This window comes from Megascapheus bottae, chromosome 27, assembly GCF_031878675.1.
Source record: "Megascapheus bottae isolate mThoBot1 chromosome 27, mThoBot2.hap1, whole genome shotgun sequence".
NCBI lineage: Eukaryota > Metazoa > Chordata > Mammalia > Rodentia > Geomyidae > Megascapheus > Megascapheus bottae.
The window spans coordinates 2,276,403-2,294,990 of record NC_143535.1 but is presented as its reverse complement, the minus strand read 5'-3'; the positions used below and the strand labels follow the sequence as shown (position 1 = coordinate 2,294,990).

Here is an 18,588-nt window from a genome sequence, read left to right as displayed (position 1 = left end):
CCAAACAACACAGTGGTCTTAGACCTTATTGTAAGACGCAAACATGATTCAGTGTTCAAATTCAAATTTGCTCCTCTATTTTTTATTGCATTTTATTGTCGGGATAATGTATAGAGGGGTTACAATTACGTTCATTAGGTAGGGGGTCCATTACTTTTCAAACCTTGATACCCCTTCTCATGTTTTTGTCCCCCTATCCCCCTCCCTCCCCCTCCCAGTCTTGCTCCTCTATTTTAAAAGAGCACTTACGCCCATTCTACAGGGTTATAGAAAACAAAATCAGAAACTAGACTAAAGCAATCTCAAGAATGTTGTTGTTTAATCAGGTAGTTTTACCTTTGAGAAATAAGGATACTACCACATTGTCAATAATGTTCATTGACAATATTCTAAGCAGAAGTCAAAAATCTCTACTTGTAAGTCTTTGCCTTACAGAATTTTCATTGTTTAAATCCAATCCAAATGAACAACTGTGTGTGTGAGCCCTCACCTGAGGCGCCCCTCACACGGGCTTTATTACAGGGTTGTTCTTAGTCATTTGTGGTTTTCTCCTGAATGACAATGACATAGGCTCTAGAAAGTCCCCTGCCGCCCGTGTCTGAATGAGACATACTCCTGTTTTGTCTGTGTCCTGTTTTGTTGTTCCTTCTGTTTTTCAAATTTCCCAGTCATTTTTAGACTTGTTAAAAGTATTTTTAGCCCTAACTCAAGCTCGTTGTTCTGAAGGAGGTGGGGTGAAACCACACACCCTTTCCGTGGTGATAACCAGAAGGCCTGGCTTTCATGTTCACCACGCACCCTCAGATAAGGCCTGTGTTGACAAGCCGCTGCCAGTTCATCCCGGCGATGACGCGTGCTGGCTGTCTGAAATCACGTCCATGAGCTAGGTTCTCCACTCAGCTCAGCTATTCTCTTTCGTGATCAATGTCTATTCTAATCTTCAAAGGAAGCTTTCCTGCTCTCAACTAAGAAAAATGGCACAACGTGTAAACGCATGCCTTCATGAGCTTTTCTGTGTCTCTTTCTTCTGTGCTGTTCATGTTCTCTATGGGAATAAGAAACTGAAGAAATAGTAAGTTGGGTTTTTTTTTAGTTAATGAAACATTTATTCTGATAGAGTATGCCTATTTCCAGTAAATAAACATATAGAATTATAAATGCTACTGAATATAGTCACTGAATGCTGTAAAAAAATTTGCAAAGTGGAAAATAAAATTGCAAATCTTTCTTCCATTTATATTTTCACTCAAGTTTTCCCAAAGAAGTAAACACATGCTGCCACTTTTGTGTTGTAAAACAGCCTCTCAATTATCACTTGATGAATATCTATTGGTTCATGGAAAATCAAGGTAAAGTCTTTGTTTTTTAAAGCTTGTTCCTGAAAAATTGAAATCTATCAATGAAATCAAATTGTGTCTCCATCCTAAACACATCTACCATTGTTTAGGGGAAGCAGAGAATATTTTGAGTAGATCTAGTTAGTTGAACAGCCAATTCCCTGGAATGCAAAGGTCTTATCTAAACTTGTCACTTACAAAACCTCTCCTTTGAGCTCTTTTTTTTTCCACTTCCATGTGTCTCTTCCAGTGCAGCCCAACCCACTCTCCACACTTTTATCTTGTATACAATGTGGGTTATTTCTCCTCCTGATAAGAGTAGCACAGTGCTGTAGCTTAGACCTTTCTTACCTCCCATTTCATAAAGCTGTTTTGATAATAAGCATTATTTTTAAGTTAAGAAACAGTGGCATTAACCTTTGCTCCTCAGTGAAGTATTTCTCTTACAGAGGGGTTAGATATGGTATTCAATGATCCTGTGCAAAAGAATCTTATCTTACCCTATAGTCTATTTCCATCATGACTCCATGCTATCCTGAATAGCTGATGCCCAGGGAATATTTATTGATTTGGGAACTACAAAGGTCTCTTATTTTTAGGTAGCTTGGCTGGCTTTGAACTCATGAATTTCCTGCTTCAGCCCCCAAGTGCTGCTAAGATTATGAATAGATGTCACTATGCCATGTTAAATGGATCGCTGTTTTCAAATGTATGAAAATCTTTTACAATAATTAGCCTGTTTGATTTTTTTTGGTTAGTCATGGTGGGAGCAAACTCAACATTTCTACACATTTATAGCATATTGCGAACAATTTCAGCCCCTCAATCATTCTCCCCTTTTGTCTTCCTCTCTTCTCAAAACTATTTCAACAGGTTTTACTGTTCTGCTTCCAAAGATACAATCTATTTCTACAATATTCATCTCTTAGACCAATTTGATTCTTCCCTCACTTTCAAACATTGAATTGAATGTTATTCAATAAGCTTGCCTTTAAACTTCAAGAACTTTCTTGTTCATTATTTAATGAGACTTTAGAAGAGTATAAAAACTTATTGGTAGAAACAAATGCTTTCCAATAAACTACATTCTGGAGGTGTAATAAATGAATCAAACTTTTGGATCATTTTGAATTTAATATCAAAATTAAGTATTGCTCCCGCAGAAGAGGCTTAAAATAAATCACTATTTTGTATTGCTGATTGAGACCAAATCTAGTCTTGAACTCGATGTAAATAATGTCATGATGAGTGGATCAACAAGATGTGGAATTCTATGCACCTGTCAGAAAGAACGACATCACCCCATTTGTTGGGAAATGGAAAGACTTAGAAAAAATCATATTAAGTGAAGTAAGCCAGACTCAAAGGAACATAGGCTCAATGGTTTCCCTCATTTGTCATAATCAGTAGAAACCTTGGGCTCTCCTACCAGAGATTTACAATAGAGCAAAACCTAGACACATAAGGCCATATAGTATGACGCTAAATGAAAGGACATCCAGGATATAGAAACAAAAGCCATATAATAAATGATTGTTGTCCATAATGTACTATGTTGTCTCTCATCTCTTTTGCTGTCCCTTGGTTATCTCATATTGTTACAGTATTTCACCTTGTTATCTGATATATTGTATATATGTGTATTTGGTTATTTGAAATCAGATAGGGAAGGGGGGAAAACAAGATGAGGGGCAGGGGTGGAGGAAGGGAAATGGGGACCAAGACATGAGAAAGGGTATTAATGTATGTGAAGTAATGCTTCTTCTATCTGGTGAATATAATGTAACCCTTCTATTAATTACAATAAAATATATGAAAAAAGAGTATTTGCTTGGTGTATTACCTTTATAATAACAATAAAAAATTTAAAAAGGCATTGGCTACATTTTGGAAAAAGAATAATACATTTCCTTTAACTTACTGCTTCTGTTTCGTAGACTACTCTGGTTTTCTCTAAGGTTCTAGCCATGCTAGATTATATTATCTGATCCAATTCTGGGATGTCCTTTTTCTACTGACTCTAAGTTCATAACCCTGCTTCTTTGATTTGTCTTAGCCTGTTCTTGATCTGAGATTAATTTCCTTCCTGAGTCTTAATCACTTAAATGAGTTCACATTTCAAATCATTTATTGAAACCAATCTACTAAATTTGAAGAGAATGGAAAATATTGTTCTACCAACTAAAATTAACAGAGGGCCAAAGTTGGCAGTTTTATTTTACGGTACTGAGTGCATCAAGCTAAAAATGACCAGCGGTCCTGCTGTGAAGGGCTCTAAACTAGTTTACCACATTGGCGGACCGATGACTCCTATGTCCTGGATGCGGGGTGTGAGGGTACCCTCAGCCTTCTGATCACAGGAACTTGAGATCCACAATGGAAAGCATTTCAAGGGGTCTGTAAAAAATCCCACCCTCGACTCCCACTCCACACAAGTCTAAGACTTTAAGCGTGGTTCTCAGCACAGGCAGTGCTTCCCTCTGGATCTACTCTGGAGACAATGTAGTTGGGACATTGGAGGCTGTCAACATGCTGGAAGCAGGACCTGTTGTCTGTTTATGGGAATAGATGTGTCAGCTTGATATTCCTATTATCAAGACTATGTTGATATTTTTATTATATTCTATTTCTTATTAGTAAAAAATCTAGGTAGCTGCTTTCTTACAAAAGAAAGATACACATTTAAAAAAAATTTTTTTTGCCCAGTGAAATGAAAAAATACACTGCTCTCTGCTTCCCACGGAACCCATAAATATGCTGACACTGTTTATTTTGCCAGATGGGTTTCAAGACCCTGTTGAAACCAGAGATGCCCTTATCCTGCATTTCCCTAAAATTCTGCCACAAAACCACACTTGGGAGGATGGGGGGGGGGAAGTCACCATGTAAGCATATTTACCTTTAACTGCCTGGGAAGTTGAAACACATCCATACCTCGTGACTCACCACGGCAGGCCTATAAAAGTGAAGGAATCTGGCTATGGAAAGGCAAGTCTCCAGACACACACATTCAAGATGCATCCAGGTATCCTGGCTGCCTTCCTTCTGGTGAGCTGGACGCACTGTGGCTCCCTGCCCCTCCCCAGTGATGAGGAGGGGGAGGACCTGTCTGAGGAGGACTTCCAGTTCGCAGAGGTAGCGTGTCCTGCCACCCTGGTAATGAAGAACATTTCTTACATCCCTTTTTCTTTCCGAGGTAGGTAATGTGGGTCTCTCTTCCAGCACTACCTGAAATCATACTACCATCCCCGGAACCTCGCGGGAATCCTGAAGAAGTCGGCGGCCGGCTCCATGGTTGAGAGGCTCCGGGAAATGCAGTCTTTCTTTGGGTTGGAGGTGACAGGCCAGCTTGATGAGAACACCTTAGATATCATGAAAAAGCCGAGGTGTGGGGTCCCCGACGTGGGCGAATACAATGTTTTCCCTCGAACGCTCAAGTGGTCCAACATGAATCTAACCTACAGGTAAGTCATACGTGGGCTGTATTTCCTTAGTATTTGTTCTTCTCATCCTAAATGTCTAACAGTGGTTGGAAATGTAATTCGAAGTTAAGTCTAGAAACAGCTTTCAACGCTGTTGTTCAGGTGGCCTTATAACATCTATTATGGTAACACCGACCCAGCACAGTCTCCCAATGCACATATCAGATAGTCCCTTTAGAAATAGAAAGTAAATAGAAGTAAAAACAGACTCAAGAAAATCTGAAACTACGTAAAAGTGCTGAAGAGAGAATACATTTTCTAGAATGTTCTACATTTTAGCATGCAAAATAGCATGCATCTGAATATTTTAAATTTAAGGTGCCCTGTGGATAGGTCTTTAGAGATGCTTAAATATGTGATTGAATTGTAGACTTTTTATCCTAGTATGGCAGCATAATTATTAACCCTGCCTGTCACTTTTTCACTTAGAAAGCAATATTTCAGGAAAGCATATTGTAAAGTAGCTTTAATCTTCCCAAGTTTAACTGAGACTTTCTCTGTGGAACAGAATTGTGAATTATACCCCAGATATGGCTCATGCGGAAGTGGAAAAGGCCTTCAGAAAAGCCTTCAAAGTGTGGTCCGACGTCACTCCTCTGAACTTCACCAGAATCCACGATGGCACAGCTGATATTATGATCTCTTTTGGAACTAAAGGTAATGGTGAAGAATCATTTGGGGCACATTTTCTTGGTTCCATTTGTATTTCCTCTGAAAGACATTTTTTGTAACATTCAGCAAAGCTTTACCAAGCCATTGTGACACATACGGCTTAGTGAATATATCAGCATCTGCCTTTTGCTTTTCCATGTAGAACATGGCGACTTCTATCCGTTTGATGGGCCCTCTGGTCTGCTGGCTCATGCTTTTCCTCCTGGACCAAATTATGGGGGAGATGCCCATTTTGATGATGATGAAACCTGGACAAGTAGTTCCAAAGGTAACGTAATAATCCGAGCTGCACCCTAGCTACATAGGAGCCTGTGTGACGTCACTTAAGGTCATTTCTGTCACCAGCCTGGAAACAGAAAGAGGAAAGCGAGGATTCCCATTCTCTTCACATTAAGTTCTTGACGACAAATTAGCTGAGAGTAATCTATTGACATTACTGTGGGCAAGTGACTAATCGAATAGGGAATTATAATCAGAGAGTGACAAAATAGTGATAGGACTGAGTCAATCATTTGATTCTTCCTTTAGCAACTGGTTATTAATTTTATAAACTGAGTGAGAGAACGAGGAAGATAAGTGAGTTGTAGAAAATCATCATTCTTCTATGCCTAGCCTATCCTTGAAGCGCGTTGTTTTCTCCTTGTTGCCTGGTTCTCTTACAGGCTACAACCTGTTTCTCGTTGCTGCCCACGAGTTTGGCCACTCCTTAGGTCTTGACCACTCCAAGGACCCTGGGGCTCTCATGTTCCCCATCTACACCTACACCGGCAAAAGCCACTTCATGCTTCCCGAGGACGACGTGCAAGGAATCCAGTCTCTCTACGGTAACCCTCCATTTCTCGTTTTAGAACCAAAGTGAATGCCAGAAAATGGATTCTTGAGAGGGCTGGGGCAGGCTCAAGGGGAGTGGGTGGATGAATGAGGAGGAGAAGAGGGGGTGTAGTCAGGAACCCAATGTCTGTGAAGCCCGGGGTTGGGAGGAACAGGTGAGAACGCGGAAGGGTGACATCGATCAAGACTGCTTTGTTGATGACAACTTCTTGGGCAACTACTCACAGATAATAATAAAAATATAGTAGGATAAGCAGAATAGATGCTTACATTTACTTTCTAAATTACCACCAAACTTACCGATCCCAAAGTTTTTTTTTCTTTCCAAATCAAACTACTTATTCAAGTTGAAAATAGTTGGCCTTTTCTTTTTGTTATTGTTGTCTTAGAGGTGCTATGCAGCAGGATTACCTGTACACAGTCAGGTAATAGGTACCTGTCTTTCCTTTAGCTTCGCCTCAATGTTTCCTCATCCCTGCTCACCGCCTCTCTCCCATGCCTGCTCATAAGTTGCTCAGCTCACTTTCAGCCACGTCCAGTGCAGCTGGTAAAGAGCCCTCCTTTCTAAGGTGTAACTCCCCCTGTTTGTATTTTATACATTGCAATATACACTCAAAATATTCTTATCATAAGAAGGGGAAACATTTTGTTGTTCCTTTAACCAAGGAACCAAGTAAGCCCTGTTTAGGCAGTGTACACTAATTTCGTTTCTGATTCTGAGGCTTGAACTCAGGGCCTGGGTGCTGTCCCTGAGCCTCCTTGTGCTAAAGCTTAGAGCTCTCCCACTTGAGCCACAGTGCCACTTCTGGCTTTTTCTGAGTTCTTTATTGGAGCAAAGAGTCCACAGACTTTTCTGCCAGAGCTGGCTTCAAACTGCAATCCTCAGATCTCAGCCTCCTGAATAGCTAGGATTACAGGAGTGAGCTGAGAGTATACTATTTAGTAGTCAACTCTAATCGTTTTTAAACTCAGGCCATGCAGTTTATGGAAAAAGCAGGATTCTGAGCAACTTTTCTAAACTCTAGGGATTCAGTCGCCACCCCAGGTTGCCCTGGAGATCACTCATGTGGCCTCTGCTGTTGTTGAACAATAGCTACAGCGGGTCTCCTTTTATTTCCTGCCAAATTTTAATAACATTTTAAAAATAATTAAACCTTGAAGTAGACATTGCTTGTGGCCTGGCTGCCATAAATAGAAGTGAGTGGCCCAGTCACCACAGTAAACATGTCTGGAGGAATGCAGCCAGCAATCTCGCTCCTGTCACTGCAACCCGGCATTTCTCCCTCTGGATTTAAATCTGTGATCCTAGCTAGGATAAGCGAGGGGGGCAGGAATGGAGGGGAAACCTAGGGAATTTTTCAAAATGATTTTGCAATTCTTACTTCTGCTCTACTGAAACGGAGGGGCTGAAGAGAGACAGAGGACACCGCGTGGTGCCTGCACCCCAGTCTGCCTGTGGGAGAGCTGCAGGCAGGTAACGGGCCACTCAGGGAGGCTGAGATCCAGCTGCCATAGGGAAACCTACTGAAGCAACAGCCTCTCGTGTTGACAGCTGTCAATCTAGAGAAGGAGAGGAGATGAGGGCTACCACAGGCCCCTGTGCCATCAGCCACAGCTTTTCAAGGAGCATGCACCTCGGAGGCAGCCATGCAAAGCACGGGGGCAGTGTTTTCAGACCTTTGCTTTATCTGCCTATCTCTATCATCCATCTAAGTACATGGAATCGAAAGGGTCCTGAAGAATGAGAGCAGAGGCGCAGTCCCCTGTGGGACCTAGGTGACGGGAGGAAGGAATGGGAACTGGGATGTGTCTGCATGGCCCAGTGGCAGCCTCGGGGCTCCGTGTCCTCCTGAGACTCAGTCAGCCCTCGGTAACCCCCAATCCCTTCATCGCTGCAGGCCCAGGAGATGAGGACCCCAACCCTAAACACCCCAAAACACCTGACAAGTGTGACCCTGCCTTGTCTCTTGATGCCATCACCAGTCTCCGAGGAGAGACCATGATCTTCAAAGACAGGTACCGAGACGCCTTCGTCAACTTTGCACACGACAGGAATAAGTTCTGTCTGAAAGTCGCCAGATTCTCCAACCTTTCAGAGACTTTTTGGGGAGTTTATTAGCATACTTCTGACCAACATCCTGATGGGTCAATATCTCCCTCTCCACAGGGGCTGTTCTTAACATCGGGCAGCTTATTTTACATCTTATAGGTTGTTTTTTGTAAAATAAATAAATAAATAAATTAGCAAATTAACATTAGGATCCCATTTCTCTGAAAAAAAATACAGAAAGAAATCATTGAATGACTAATCTGTTCCTCTTAAATGCCTTAGTGAGCTCTTTTGATCTGGAGAGACTTTGATTTTGGATATGTAAATAGAAATTGGAGGAAAAGTACTTTCAACCTAGATTTGAAGATAAAGAAAAAAATTAAGTAGTAATTTTCAGTCAGTCATTGTTCTCTTGTGCTTTTTCTTTTTCTCTCTTTGCACACTCATTCATTTGTTGTTCCCTCGTTTGTGACCTGCCAGCACTGCTATCACCGTGACTGTTCAAAAGGACATTTTATTCAGGTGCTTGCTATGTATCAGGCACCCCAGGGTATGGAAAACCCCGTTTATAAAACTCTTCTTTATAAAGTTCAACACAAAGCCTGGCACATTGGCTTGCCACAAATTGAACAAAGCCTGCTCTCAACCCACAGAGGATTGACAGCCTTCCCTAAGCCCTACGGTCTTTCAGAGGTGACTGCCTCCGGTGAGAGTTAGAACTCCCGCTCACCACAGACCCTTCCGAGGAAATAGAATCGCCCCTTCCAAAACAGATGGGACTGAACTCGCGCTCTGGCAGGGTAGAAATACTACACTAAATGCAATAGCCAACTGTCCATTTTCACTCTTGCATTAGATTCTTCTGGCGTCTCCACCCTCAGCAGGTCGACGCAGAGCTATTTTTGACAAAATCCTTTTGGCTAGAACTTCCTAACCGAATTGACGCTGCATATGAGCACCCTTCACGAGACCTTATCTTCATCTTTCGAGGTAAGCCTTCCCAGCTGAGACCTCCCACACGCCAGGGTAGACAGCAACAAACTTAGGTTACAGAGACTTAGCAAAATGATCAACACTAAAAAAGACCTACATTAAGAAACAAGTGTAATCAGTGGAGAGCAGAAAGCACCCGAAGCCATTTTACACATGTTCCCAAACTTGTGATGTAAGAGCCACATGTTATTATCCACCACATCTATTCCTTGCTCACAGCCAACATTTAAGTTCTTTTTTTTTTGCCAGTCCTGGGCTTGAGCTCAGGGCCTGAGCACTGTCCTTGGGCTTTCTCAAGGCTAGAGCTCTACCACTTAAGCCTCAGCACCACTTCCAGCTTTTTTCTATGTATGTGGTACCAAAGAATCGAACCTGGGTCGTCATGCATGCTAGGCAAGCACTCTACCACTAGGCCAAACTCCCGGCCCATACATTTAAATTCTTTTCTCCTAGATCTTCTGAAAAATTGTTGAGAAAATTTAGCAATGTTTATTGTGAGAAAAGGGGGAATATGGATCATATCTCCCTTTCTGTACATAAATTTATTTCATGTCTGACTTTTCTCCTCATTCTTCACCATATTTTTACATACTTAACTTCAAAGTGTATGTGCAGTCTCATACTTTTTTGTCCATATGACATAAAATTATGGAACATTTCCAAATCATTGCTGTATACCCATGGCCATAATTTAATTCTAGGTTTGCATAACATTCTACTGATGCTATTTCTACTGACAATTAATTAAAGTTACAATCAAGTTACCTTTGAATGAAGGAAATAACAGACAGATTGGTAAAAAGTTTGAATTTTAATCTAATTTATTCTTCCTGCAGTGCTGTTTTATCATGTATTTTCAACCCAGCTACAAACAATATTCAGAGGCAATAAGTTTCCAAATTAATTGTCATATTTGTTTGTATATATTCATAATTAGAAAGCTTGTATCTTCTTTTGTGCTTGAAGTGGGCTCAGATTTCTATGTTTCATAAACATAGTTTTAAGTGAACACTAAATAGCCCATTTGTTAGAAATAGTCTCTTTTTGTTTGTCAGTATCTACATACATGCATGAACTCTAAGCTTCTAGGATCATAAACGTGTTCTTTCGCTAATCCTAGGTAGAAAATTTTGGGCTCTTAGTGGCTATGACATTCTGGAAGGCTATCCCCAAAAAATATCAGAACTGGGATTTCCAAAAGAGGTGAAGAAGATAAGTGCTGCTGTTCATTTTGAGGATACAGGCAAAACTCTCTTCTTCTCTGGAAACCAGGTCTGGAGGTATGGCAGTGGCATGACTCTGAATTGATATCTGCTCTAAATTATTTGTGCATTTATGCATTTCAAATGTTCCCTGTCAACTCCTATCAGGCATGTATTATTTTAAAGAAATCTCAAGCGTTGGGATTACATTTTACCCATGCATCTCCCTTGAAAGTCTACCTACTTAGACTACCGCTTCAAATCCACAGTCTTTCCTAACCACCCCATTCAGAAGTCACTGTCCTGTGCTCTGTGCTTCCATGACACGTTGTCTGCTCTCCCATGATGCTTAGCTTCTGTCACTTAGAGTTGCAGCTGTGTCCATCCATGTCCAAGTGATGACCTCTTACCTACTGAAATACCACTCAAGGATACAGGAAGTGTTCATCGGAGCCTGTGGAAGCTTAAGGAAGGGGGACTCTTAGGTTATTGTCAGGATGTTTTTGGCTGACCAGGTGTGATGTGAGCAGGGAAGAAGAAATAGGAGATAGGCTGTTATAGAAAGGTATAATTATATGCTCTTTTGACTTTGGGCACAGAAATTAAACCTTAAATATTATTATTTTTATTACTGCATTTAACAAGTTATAGATCAAAGGACAAGTGTTACATGCAGAAATATACTTATTATGCCATAAGAACAGCTTCCTAATGATACATTTTTGTAACAGATATGTAATTGGTGCCCTGGAAATGAGTTTGTAACTATATGCTCATGGCCTTTAAATGAGATGGACAAACACTAACCAAGCATCACCTCCATGCTCACTGTGGTAATTCCTAATGTTCAACATTGCTTAAATGGACTTAAAACTCTCCCCAGTCTTGAAAGGTGCCACTATATCCATCGTATTGTGTTTCATTAGTATGTATTATTAATTGTACAAAGGTATTTTCCTCTGGTATTGCCATACATGTATTTGCTGGTTTGGGTCAAACTCAGTTCCTCTCTTACGTAGATTACTTACTATGTTCCCCAAGCTGGCTTCAAACTCATAAGCCCAAGTAATCCCCCCACTCCAGGCTCCCCACTAGCTGGGATTACAAGGTAAGCACTGTGGCTGAGTCATTTCTTTTTCTTCCTCAACAGATACGATGACACTAATCATCACATGGATAAAGACTATCCCAGGTTGATAGAAGAGGAGTTTCCAGGAATCGGTGATAAAGTAGATGCTGTTTATGAGAAAAATGGTAACTTTTCCCTATACTAAGGATTTTAATAATTGACTTAGCATGTACTAATAACGGTAGGGCAGCTGAGAGACTCATCGTCCAATGTGATTAGATAATATCCAACATACAGACAGCGTGCAAAAAATAACCTGCTTAGACTACATGGGATTTTAGTCATCACTACTTCTGTAAATAAGGAGTGCTAGGTGCTGTGCAGTAGCTTCAATTACTCGTAAAGATGTCAGGTGGCACAGGGTGTTGCCAGAATTCAAACTAAAGGAGCATAATCTACATGGAAGTAAGTACCACAACTAAATCAACTGACAGTGAACAATTACTGTCAATATTCTTAGCTTCAAAACTAGAATGTATGGCAAGACAATTCTAGGCAACCCAAGAGATCTCAGCATCGTATCCCATTTCTTTTAAACTCCAAACAGTACATTTAAACTTTAGTGGGGCAATAGTTGGAATATTAAGAAAATAAACGAAATCTAACAGACTGGATGCCTAGTATTTGCTATAGGAGAACCTCATTATTTTTGAGCTCTGACATGTTCTCTGTGTCCTTTTTCCCCCCCTCTAGGCTATATCTATTTTTTCAATGGACCCATACAGTTTGAATACAGCATCTGGAGTAACCGCGTGGTCCGTGTCATGCCAACAAACTCCCTGCTGTGGTGTTAAATGTCTTTAAAAAATTGTTATTTAAACTCTGGAGAGCACTTGGGTGGGGTGGCGTGGGGTGGGGTGGGGAGAAGAAGTATTGGGGAAGGCTTAGCTCTGGGAGCAAGCTGCAGTAAGTTATCTTTGCACATGTGTTACCTTTGTGACCATGACCACTGTGGCTGGAACCACAGTGAGGAGGTTTTCAGTGATGAAGCAGCCCCTCCCTCTGGGAAGAGATCGCCCAGCTTGCATGCCCTGGCTTAACAGTCACTGAAGATTTTGCCCACACTGAACCTGGCATGCAGTTTGTTGATGATGGCATGCGGTACAAGGAAACTTAGGAAGGCATTAATGTTAATCCCATTTATATAATTCTGAATTGTCTTTGCTATAAAAGCATAAACTTACATAAACATAGGAGCATATGTGTGACTATAAAGTAAAAGAAAATATGACATAATTGATTCCAAACAACTTCCCTAAGAAGCAATTTGGGTCTTGTACTGAGAATGTCACACATGTGTATGCCCTGAATCACACAAATACCAAGAAATACCAAGTCACTAAAGAAATAAAATAAACAGATGAGAAAAGGGAGATATGGGTTTGGAGTCTATCACTTTCAAAGACTGCTTTCAAATATGACAGATATTTCCTTTGTATATCACAGAAGATAAGGAAGAGCCCTCTTCTTATTAAAATATCTCGGGTCTTTGAAAAGCCATATAGCAGGAAAAAAATGTTATAAAAGTCTAGCAAATAATGTCACACTTTCCCTAAACCAGGGATTTGCTCACCATAATGTTTCAACACTATTTTATGGACCTAATCATTGTAATTGTCCACCTTACCCTTGATAGATAAGCTATTTTTCAAAGACTTGTTGTGGCAGGAAATAAAAGGTATTTAGTATATATGTTAAAACAGGCATCCAAAATGAAGAAAATAATCTACCAGACTGTAGTCCTTTTGAGATATGGGGCAGTGCCTCTTTTCTTTGCTTTGGAGAAAAAGTTCCTCAGCCATTCCCCGGCGCCTGACATGTGCCTGGCACTTAGCATTTACCAGAGCTGTGAATGGAAGCCAGAGGAAGCCCTCTTGTGCTGAGAGATCTTAGTCCTAAAAACTCAGGCAAAGAAAATTAAGTGTCTATTTGCACAATATAAAAAAGGTTTTCTGTTATTTCTAATAAAATATTTTCCACAGACATTGTTACTTGTTACATTTTATCTCTATGCATAGTTTCAAATTCTCTTCCTACACAAAAGATTTACTACCAGTATTCCTTGATGAATGTAATCTCCCTTTCTTCCTCTTTTCCTTCTTCCTTGCTTCTTTTTTGTCTCTACTACTCCCTCCTTCCTTTCATTTTTCTTTCCTTCCCGCCTTTCTTCTTTTTCCCTATTCCTTCTTCTTCCTCCCTTTCTTCTTCTCTCTCCTCTAAATTAAGAATTGTACCAGGTGATATCAACAAAATGTCCAGCCTCGTACTGACAAGACCTTCTTTCGGAGGCAGCTCCACTCATGGCACCTGCTGTCTCCTCGGAATCCTTCCCGCAGAAAGTACTATGCGTTAACAAGGGGCATGAGGGGTAGACTGGAGTCAGGAAGAATGAATTCCAGTTCTTACTCTTCCTCTGCTGCAATCTCAGCTCCATATTCCCAACTGAAGTCATGTAGCCGGGACTTGTGGCCCCACAGTGGTGGCCAGAACATCAGATTGAAATTATGCCAAGATACCTGTTTGGAATTTCATATTGGAGGATGAGGATATTTAAAGGGTGCTTCACAAGAGTGGAGCAAGTGATCCTATTTATTTCTATGAAATAAATTACAGATACAATACAGAGAGCTTGGGAAGTGGTGCTGTGGCTCAAGGGGTAGGGCGGTAGCCTTGGCTGAAGAACCCAGGTACAGTGCCCAGGCCCAGAGTTCAAGTCCCACAACCGACAAAATATATAGATAGCTTGTTCCCACGAGTATTTCTGAAAGGAGTTTGGAAGCCCAATAAGTATTTTATGAGAAGTAAGAGCTGACATCGTGGGCAAATACACTGCTCTAAAACTAACTGCAGCTAGTAATGATCTCTTCATAGATAGTGAGGGTTAAAACTCAAAGTTTGGAGCTGGGAGTTTGGCCTAGTGGTAGAGTGCTTGCCTAGCATGCATGAAGACCCAGGTTCGATTCCTTGCTACCACATGCATAGAAAAAAAAAAAAAAAAGCTGGGAGGCTGAGGCTCAAGTGGTAGAGCTGTAACCTTGAGAAAATCCAAGGACAGTGCTCAGGCCCTGAGCTAAAGCCCAAGACTGGCAATAAATAAATAAATAAAACTCAAAGTTTACCAATAGTTCAGATGAATTTGAAACAGGAGAAACCGACAAATTTTTATATGCCATAGCAAATTTTGCCACTGGAATTATCTGAGAGAACATTCCTGTTCCACTAAAAATATTATGCTTATCTCAGCCAGGATAAAACCAACAAAGCATAAAGAGTAGACCTTCCAGAAAGACAGCCCTCACAAGTTATCGAGCTTCAAACTGGGGCACAGAAAACATTTTTCAGGATTCATCACAAGGCTGTAGGATTGGAAGTTCCACTAGGTGGCAGCAGAAATGCCCTTTTTGAGTATCACAGCCGCTCGATTAATTTGAATAGTTCTTCAAACCTGTACTTTGTTTCTTAATGTAAGAAAGAGGAACTTGGCCAGATTGCTAATGGTGATGAGTGACTTTCTGTCCTTGACTTTCACATGAGAGACAGAGAGAGAGAGAGAAAGAGACCCCCAAATCAAACCAAACCAAACTAGGATTTTTCCCGCCACAAGAGGAAGGAAGACAATCCCAATTACCAGCATAATAAATCTTGTTTCCAAATTTACAAACAAAGATGAATGGTTGCCCATTAGCTGGAGACAATGTGGAGTTTCCAGGAAAAAGATGGTTAGTTTCTGACCTTTCTTTCTCACATGCTTAGATTTTGCTAATTTGCACAAGAGAAGGCTTCACAACTGCATGATATCCTGAAGTGTGTCGAGTTTCTCTTCTCATGTATGAATGTGAGCAAGTCAAACTCCACTGCACAAATGCTATCTCAATTACACGAATTCATGTTCGAAATTCAGTATAAAGCTGGGCCATCGAGGCTAGTGCTTATAACCCTAGCTACTCAGGAGGCTGAGGTCTAAGGTCACAGAGTTTGATTTCCAACCAGCCCAAGCAGTAGTATTCAGAATCTTTTCTCCTATTAATCATCAAAAAGCTGGAAGTGGTACTGTGGCTCAAGTAGTAGAATACTAGCATTGAGATAAAAAAGCTCAGGGACAGTGCTCATGTTCTGAGTTCAAGCCCCAAGACTAGCTCATATGCACGTATACATGTACGTGCACCTGTACACGCAGTAAAACATTTGCTTCCATTCATTTCCTGAACACTAGTGAACAATGGTAACAATGTAGATTGAGAGCTGTCATAGATAGTGAACTGGAGTCAGTAGAGCCAATGAAGGTGCTCCAGAGAAAAGTGCAAAAGAAAACACCTAAATATGCACTGATTACTGGTGGCAGTGGTGGTGGTAGAACAGGCTGAGGGCTAGGGCAGTGCTTGGTAATAAACCCAGAGCTTTGTGTATTCTGAGCATGTGCTCTAACACTAAGCTACCCTTCCAGCCCTTGTAGGATTAAATGGATAGTGCGAGGCTCCCTAAGAAGAAATGAGCCTACAGTGAAGAACACAGGCCCTCTACTATGATATCAACAAGGAATCATCTATAAAACATTGTGAAGGGGCCAGGAGCAGGGCCTACTGGTAATTGTGGTTACCTGGCATGCATGAAGCCCTGGGTTTGATTCTTCAACGTCAAATACACAGAAAAAGCCAGAAGTGGTGCTGTGGCTCAAGTGGTAGGGAGCTAGCCTTGAGAATGCTCAAAGACAGTGCTCAGGCCCCTTATTTGGGACAATGTAATACTATACACTTTCTGAGAAAATAAATAGTTAAGGAGAAAGTCCACAGCCTATTGGTGGCAAGGAAGAATGGTCAGTCCTTGGGAATTTCTCTCAATGAAAGACATGAACCAAGTGCAGTGACAAAGACACTGTCCTTGGGGGATGAGAGGGTAGTGACTCAGAAATCCTGCTGGACGCTCAGGTGAGCGGGCCCATCCCTTTCCTAAATCTGTTTTATCCTGTGCTTGCACAACTGGACCAGGCCTTAGGATACAGTCAGCGGAAACACAAAGTAGTCACTTTTTTTTCCAATCATATGACTGATTTTTATTTCTACATCAGTATGAGGTGTCATGTAGTACTGAAAACATCAGATCCTCTGAATCTTCTTTATCCATCATTTCAAAACCACACGGGCTGAATGTAGTCATTCCAGTGGCCAGGCAGGGGCAAAGTCACACCCTTAGGTGACAGAATTACAGTTGTGTCTCATGTTACTTAGAGGAGACATTGGCCCCTCTGCCCAATTCTAACCCTTTGAGTGGCAGTTTATTCTACAAATTCCCAATCCCAGCCCCTTAGCCTTTCAAAAGGAAGAAGATAATTTAAGGTATTCCTTCTGGAGTTGTAATCATTGATGATGATGACTTAGCAAAGAATAATTAAGAGTTTGGACCCAGAGGGTAAAAACACACCCTGTAGAAGCATAGTTTTATAGCAGCTGAATGCCTGTTTCTGAGCATGAAATCATGATAATCAGGTTGAGTCAAGCTGGAGGAGGCTCTTGGTTTATGCCCTGGAGATGGATTCCCAGGGTTGGAATTCTTAGGAGTGTGGCAAGCCAATGACTAGGGACAAAATTGTCATCCAGATATCTTAGAATCAATTTTCCTCTGTTGGAGTTTTCTCTCATTGCTTCTTTGTTCGCTAAGCAGAGGAATACTGTATAAAGCAGAATAATTCCACTTCCCAAAGTTGCTGGCAGTCTTCAGGGTGGAACCATAATAAGGTTTAAGACTGGGTCAGGCCACCCAAGTGGGAAACTGAAGTAAAAAGTGCTGAGACAAATGGAGTTACAGATTAGAGGTATGAGGTAGCCAATAGTTTTGGTGTAGGTAATTTTACAACTTCCAGTGAAACAACCTTCTGGTGGCAGGATAGTTAGATAAGCGTAATCCTGGTCACTAGAGTAGGACTGGTAGCCCAGGGGAGAGTTGTTTAGGTAGAGCAGATCTTGAACTTCTGTAGGCCTCCATCCTGCTCTCTGCTAAGTGCTAATCCCCTCAGGACACCCGCACAGCCTCTCTCTGAGATAGCATAGCTCCAATCGAATCTCTAGTCGCAGAGCCAAGAAAAAGGAGACAGGTGCTCACTTTGTTTGATTGCAACAATGAGTATGTCAGTGTTTTCTGGAAGCATGTGACAAGGGACCATGACTTCACCATGGGTCCCTGGTTGGTGGTCCTGTAGTCCAGGCCATGGTGGAGGGGGTGGCTAGGCTGGTTACCCATCACTCAAGCCAGTGCCAGCTGTCTAACCTGGAATGACCCTGGCAGCTCTTCTGTTTCAGAATTAGTCCCATTGTCACAAAGCTCCCTGAGTCTGTGGTCTTCTACTGACTCAGAATCACTCCTGTGCATGAAGTAATACTAGCCTGGGAAAAGGCTGGACAGCAGAAGCTGGGGACTGAAAAGGGAAAGAAGACTAGGAAGGGGAATTGAATGGAAGAAGAGGATGTGGATCCAGTTGCAATTGTTGTGTCCTAACCACAATCAGGAAGCACATCGGCCCACAGTACAGAGTGGAGCATGCTGTCTGACTCGTGTGTGTGTGTGTGTGTGTGTGTGTGTGTGTGTGTGTACAGTTTGGGAGCAGAATGCCTGGAAGACCCACAACCCAAGACCAGAGATGGTGTCAAAGCCTCATAAGCCAAAATACACATTGAAATTTCCTCGTCAGAGTTCCTCAGAATTTGTTTTGGTGTTTTGTCCACAGTAATTTAACACCATCATGCAGCTCAGAGTGTGGATCTGGAAGCCAGCAAATCTATTAACTTTTGATCTGAGATGGCCTAAGCAGTTGTCCCAGTAAACTCAAGGGAAGTGTCCTGCCATTACGTGCTGGCTGAGCCAGTGCAAACTTGACAAGCTCCAGCTTGTGTTTCATTGT

At 41.5% G+C, this 18,588-nt stretch overlaps 1 protein-coding gene and 1 long non-coding RNA gene across 3 annotated transcripts in view; one reads left to right on the top strand and one right to left on the bottom strand.

The window, feature by feature from the left end:
• Positions 1-18,588, bottom strand: part of LOC150045408 (uncharacterized) — a 262,795-nt gene that overhangs the window by 102,109 nt on the left and 142,098 nt on the right. The gene's annotated exons all lie outside the window — the stretch shown is intronic.
• Positions 4,353-12,490, top strand: Mmp13 (matrix metallopeptidase 13). Its single transcript, XM_090319783.1, has 10 exons — positions 4,353-4,472; positions 4,560-4,801; positions 5,328-5,476; positions 5,634-5,759; positions 6,154-6,315; positions 8,221-8,338; positions 9,229-9,362; positions 10,486-10,645; positions 11,718-11,821; positions 12,390-12,490. Exons 1-10 carry the CDS (start codon positions 4,353-4,355, stop codon positions 12,488-12,490), a joined length of 1,416 nt encoding a protein of 471 aa, XP_090175909.1.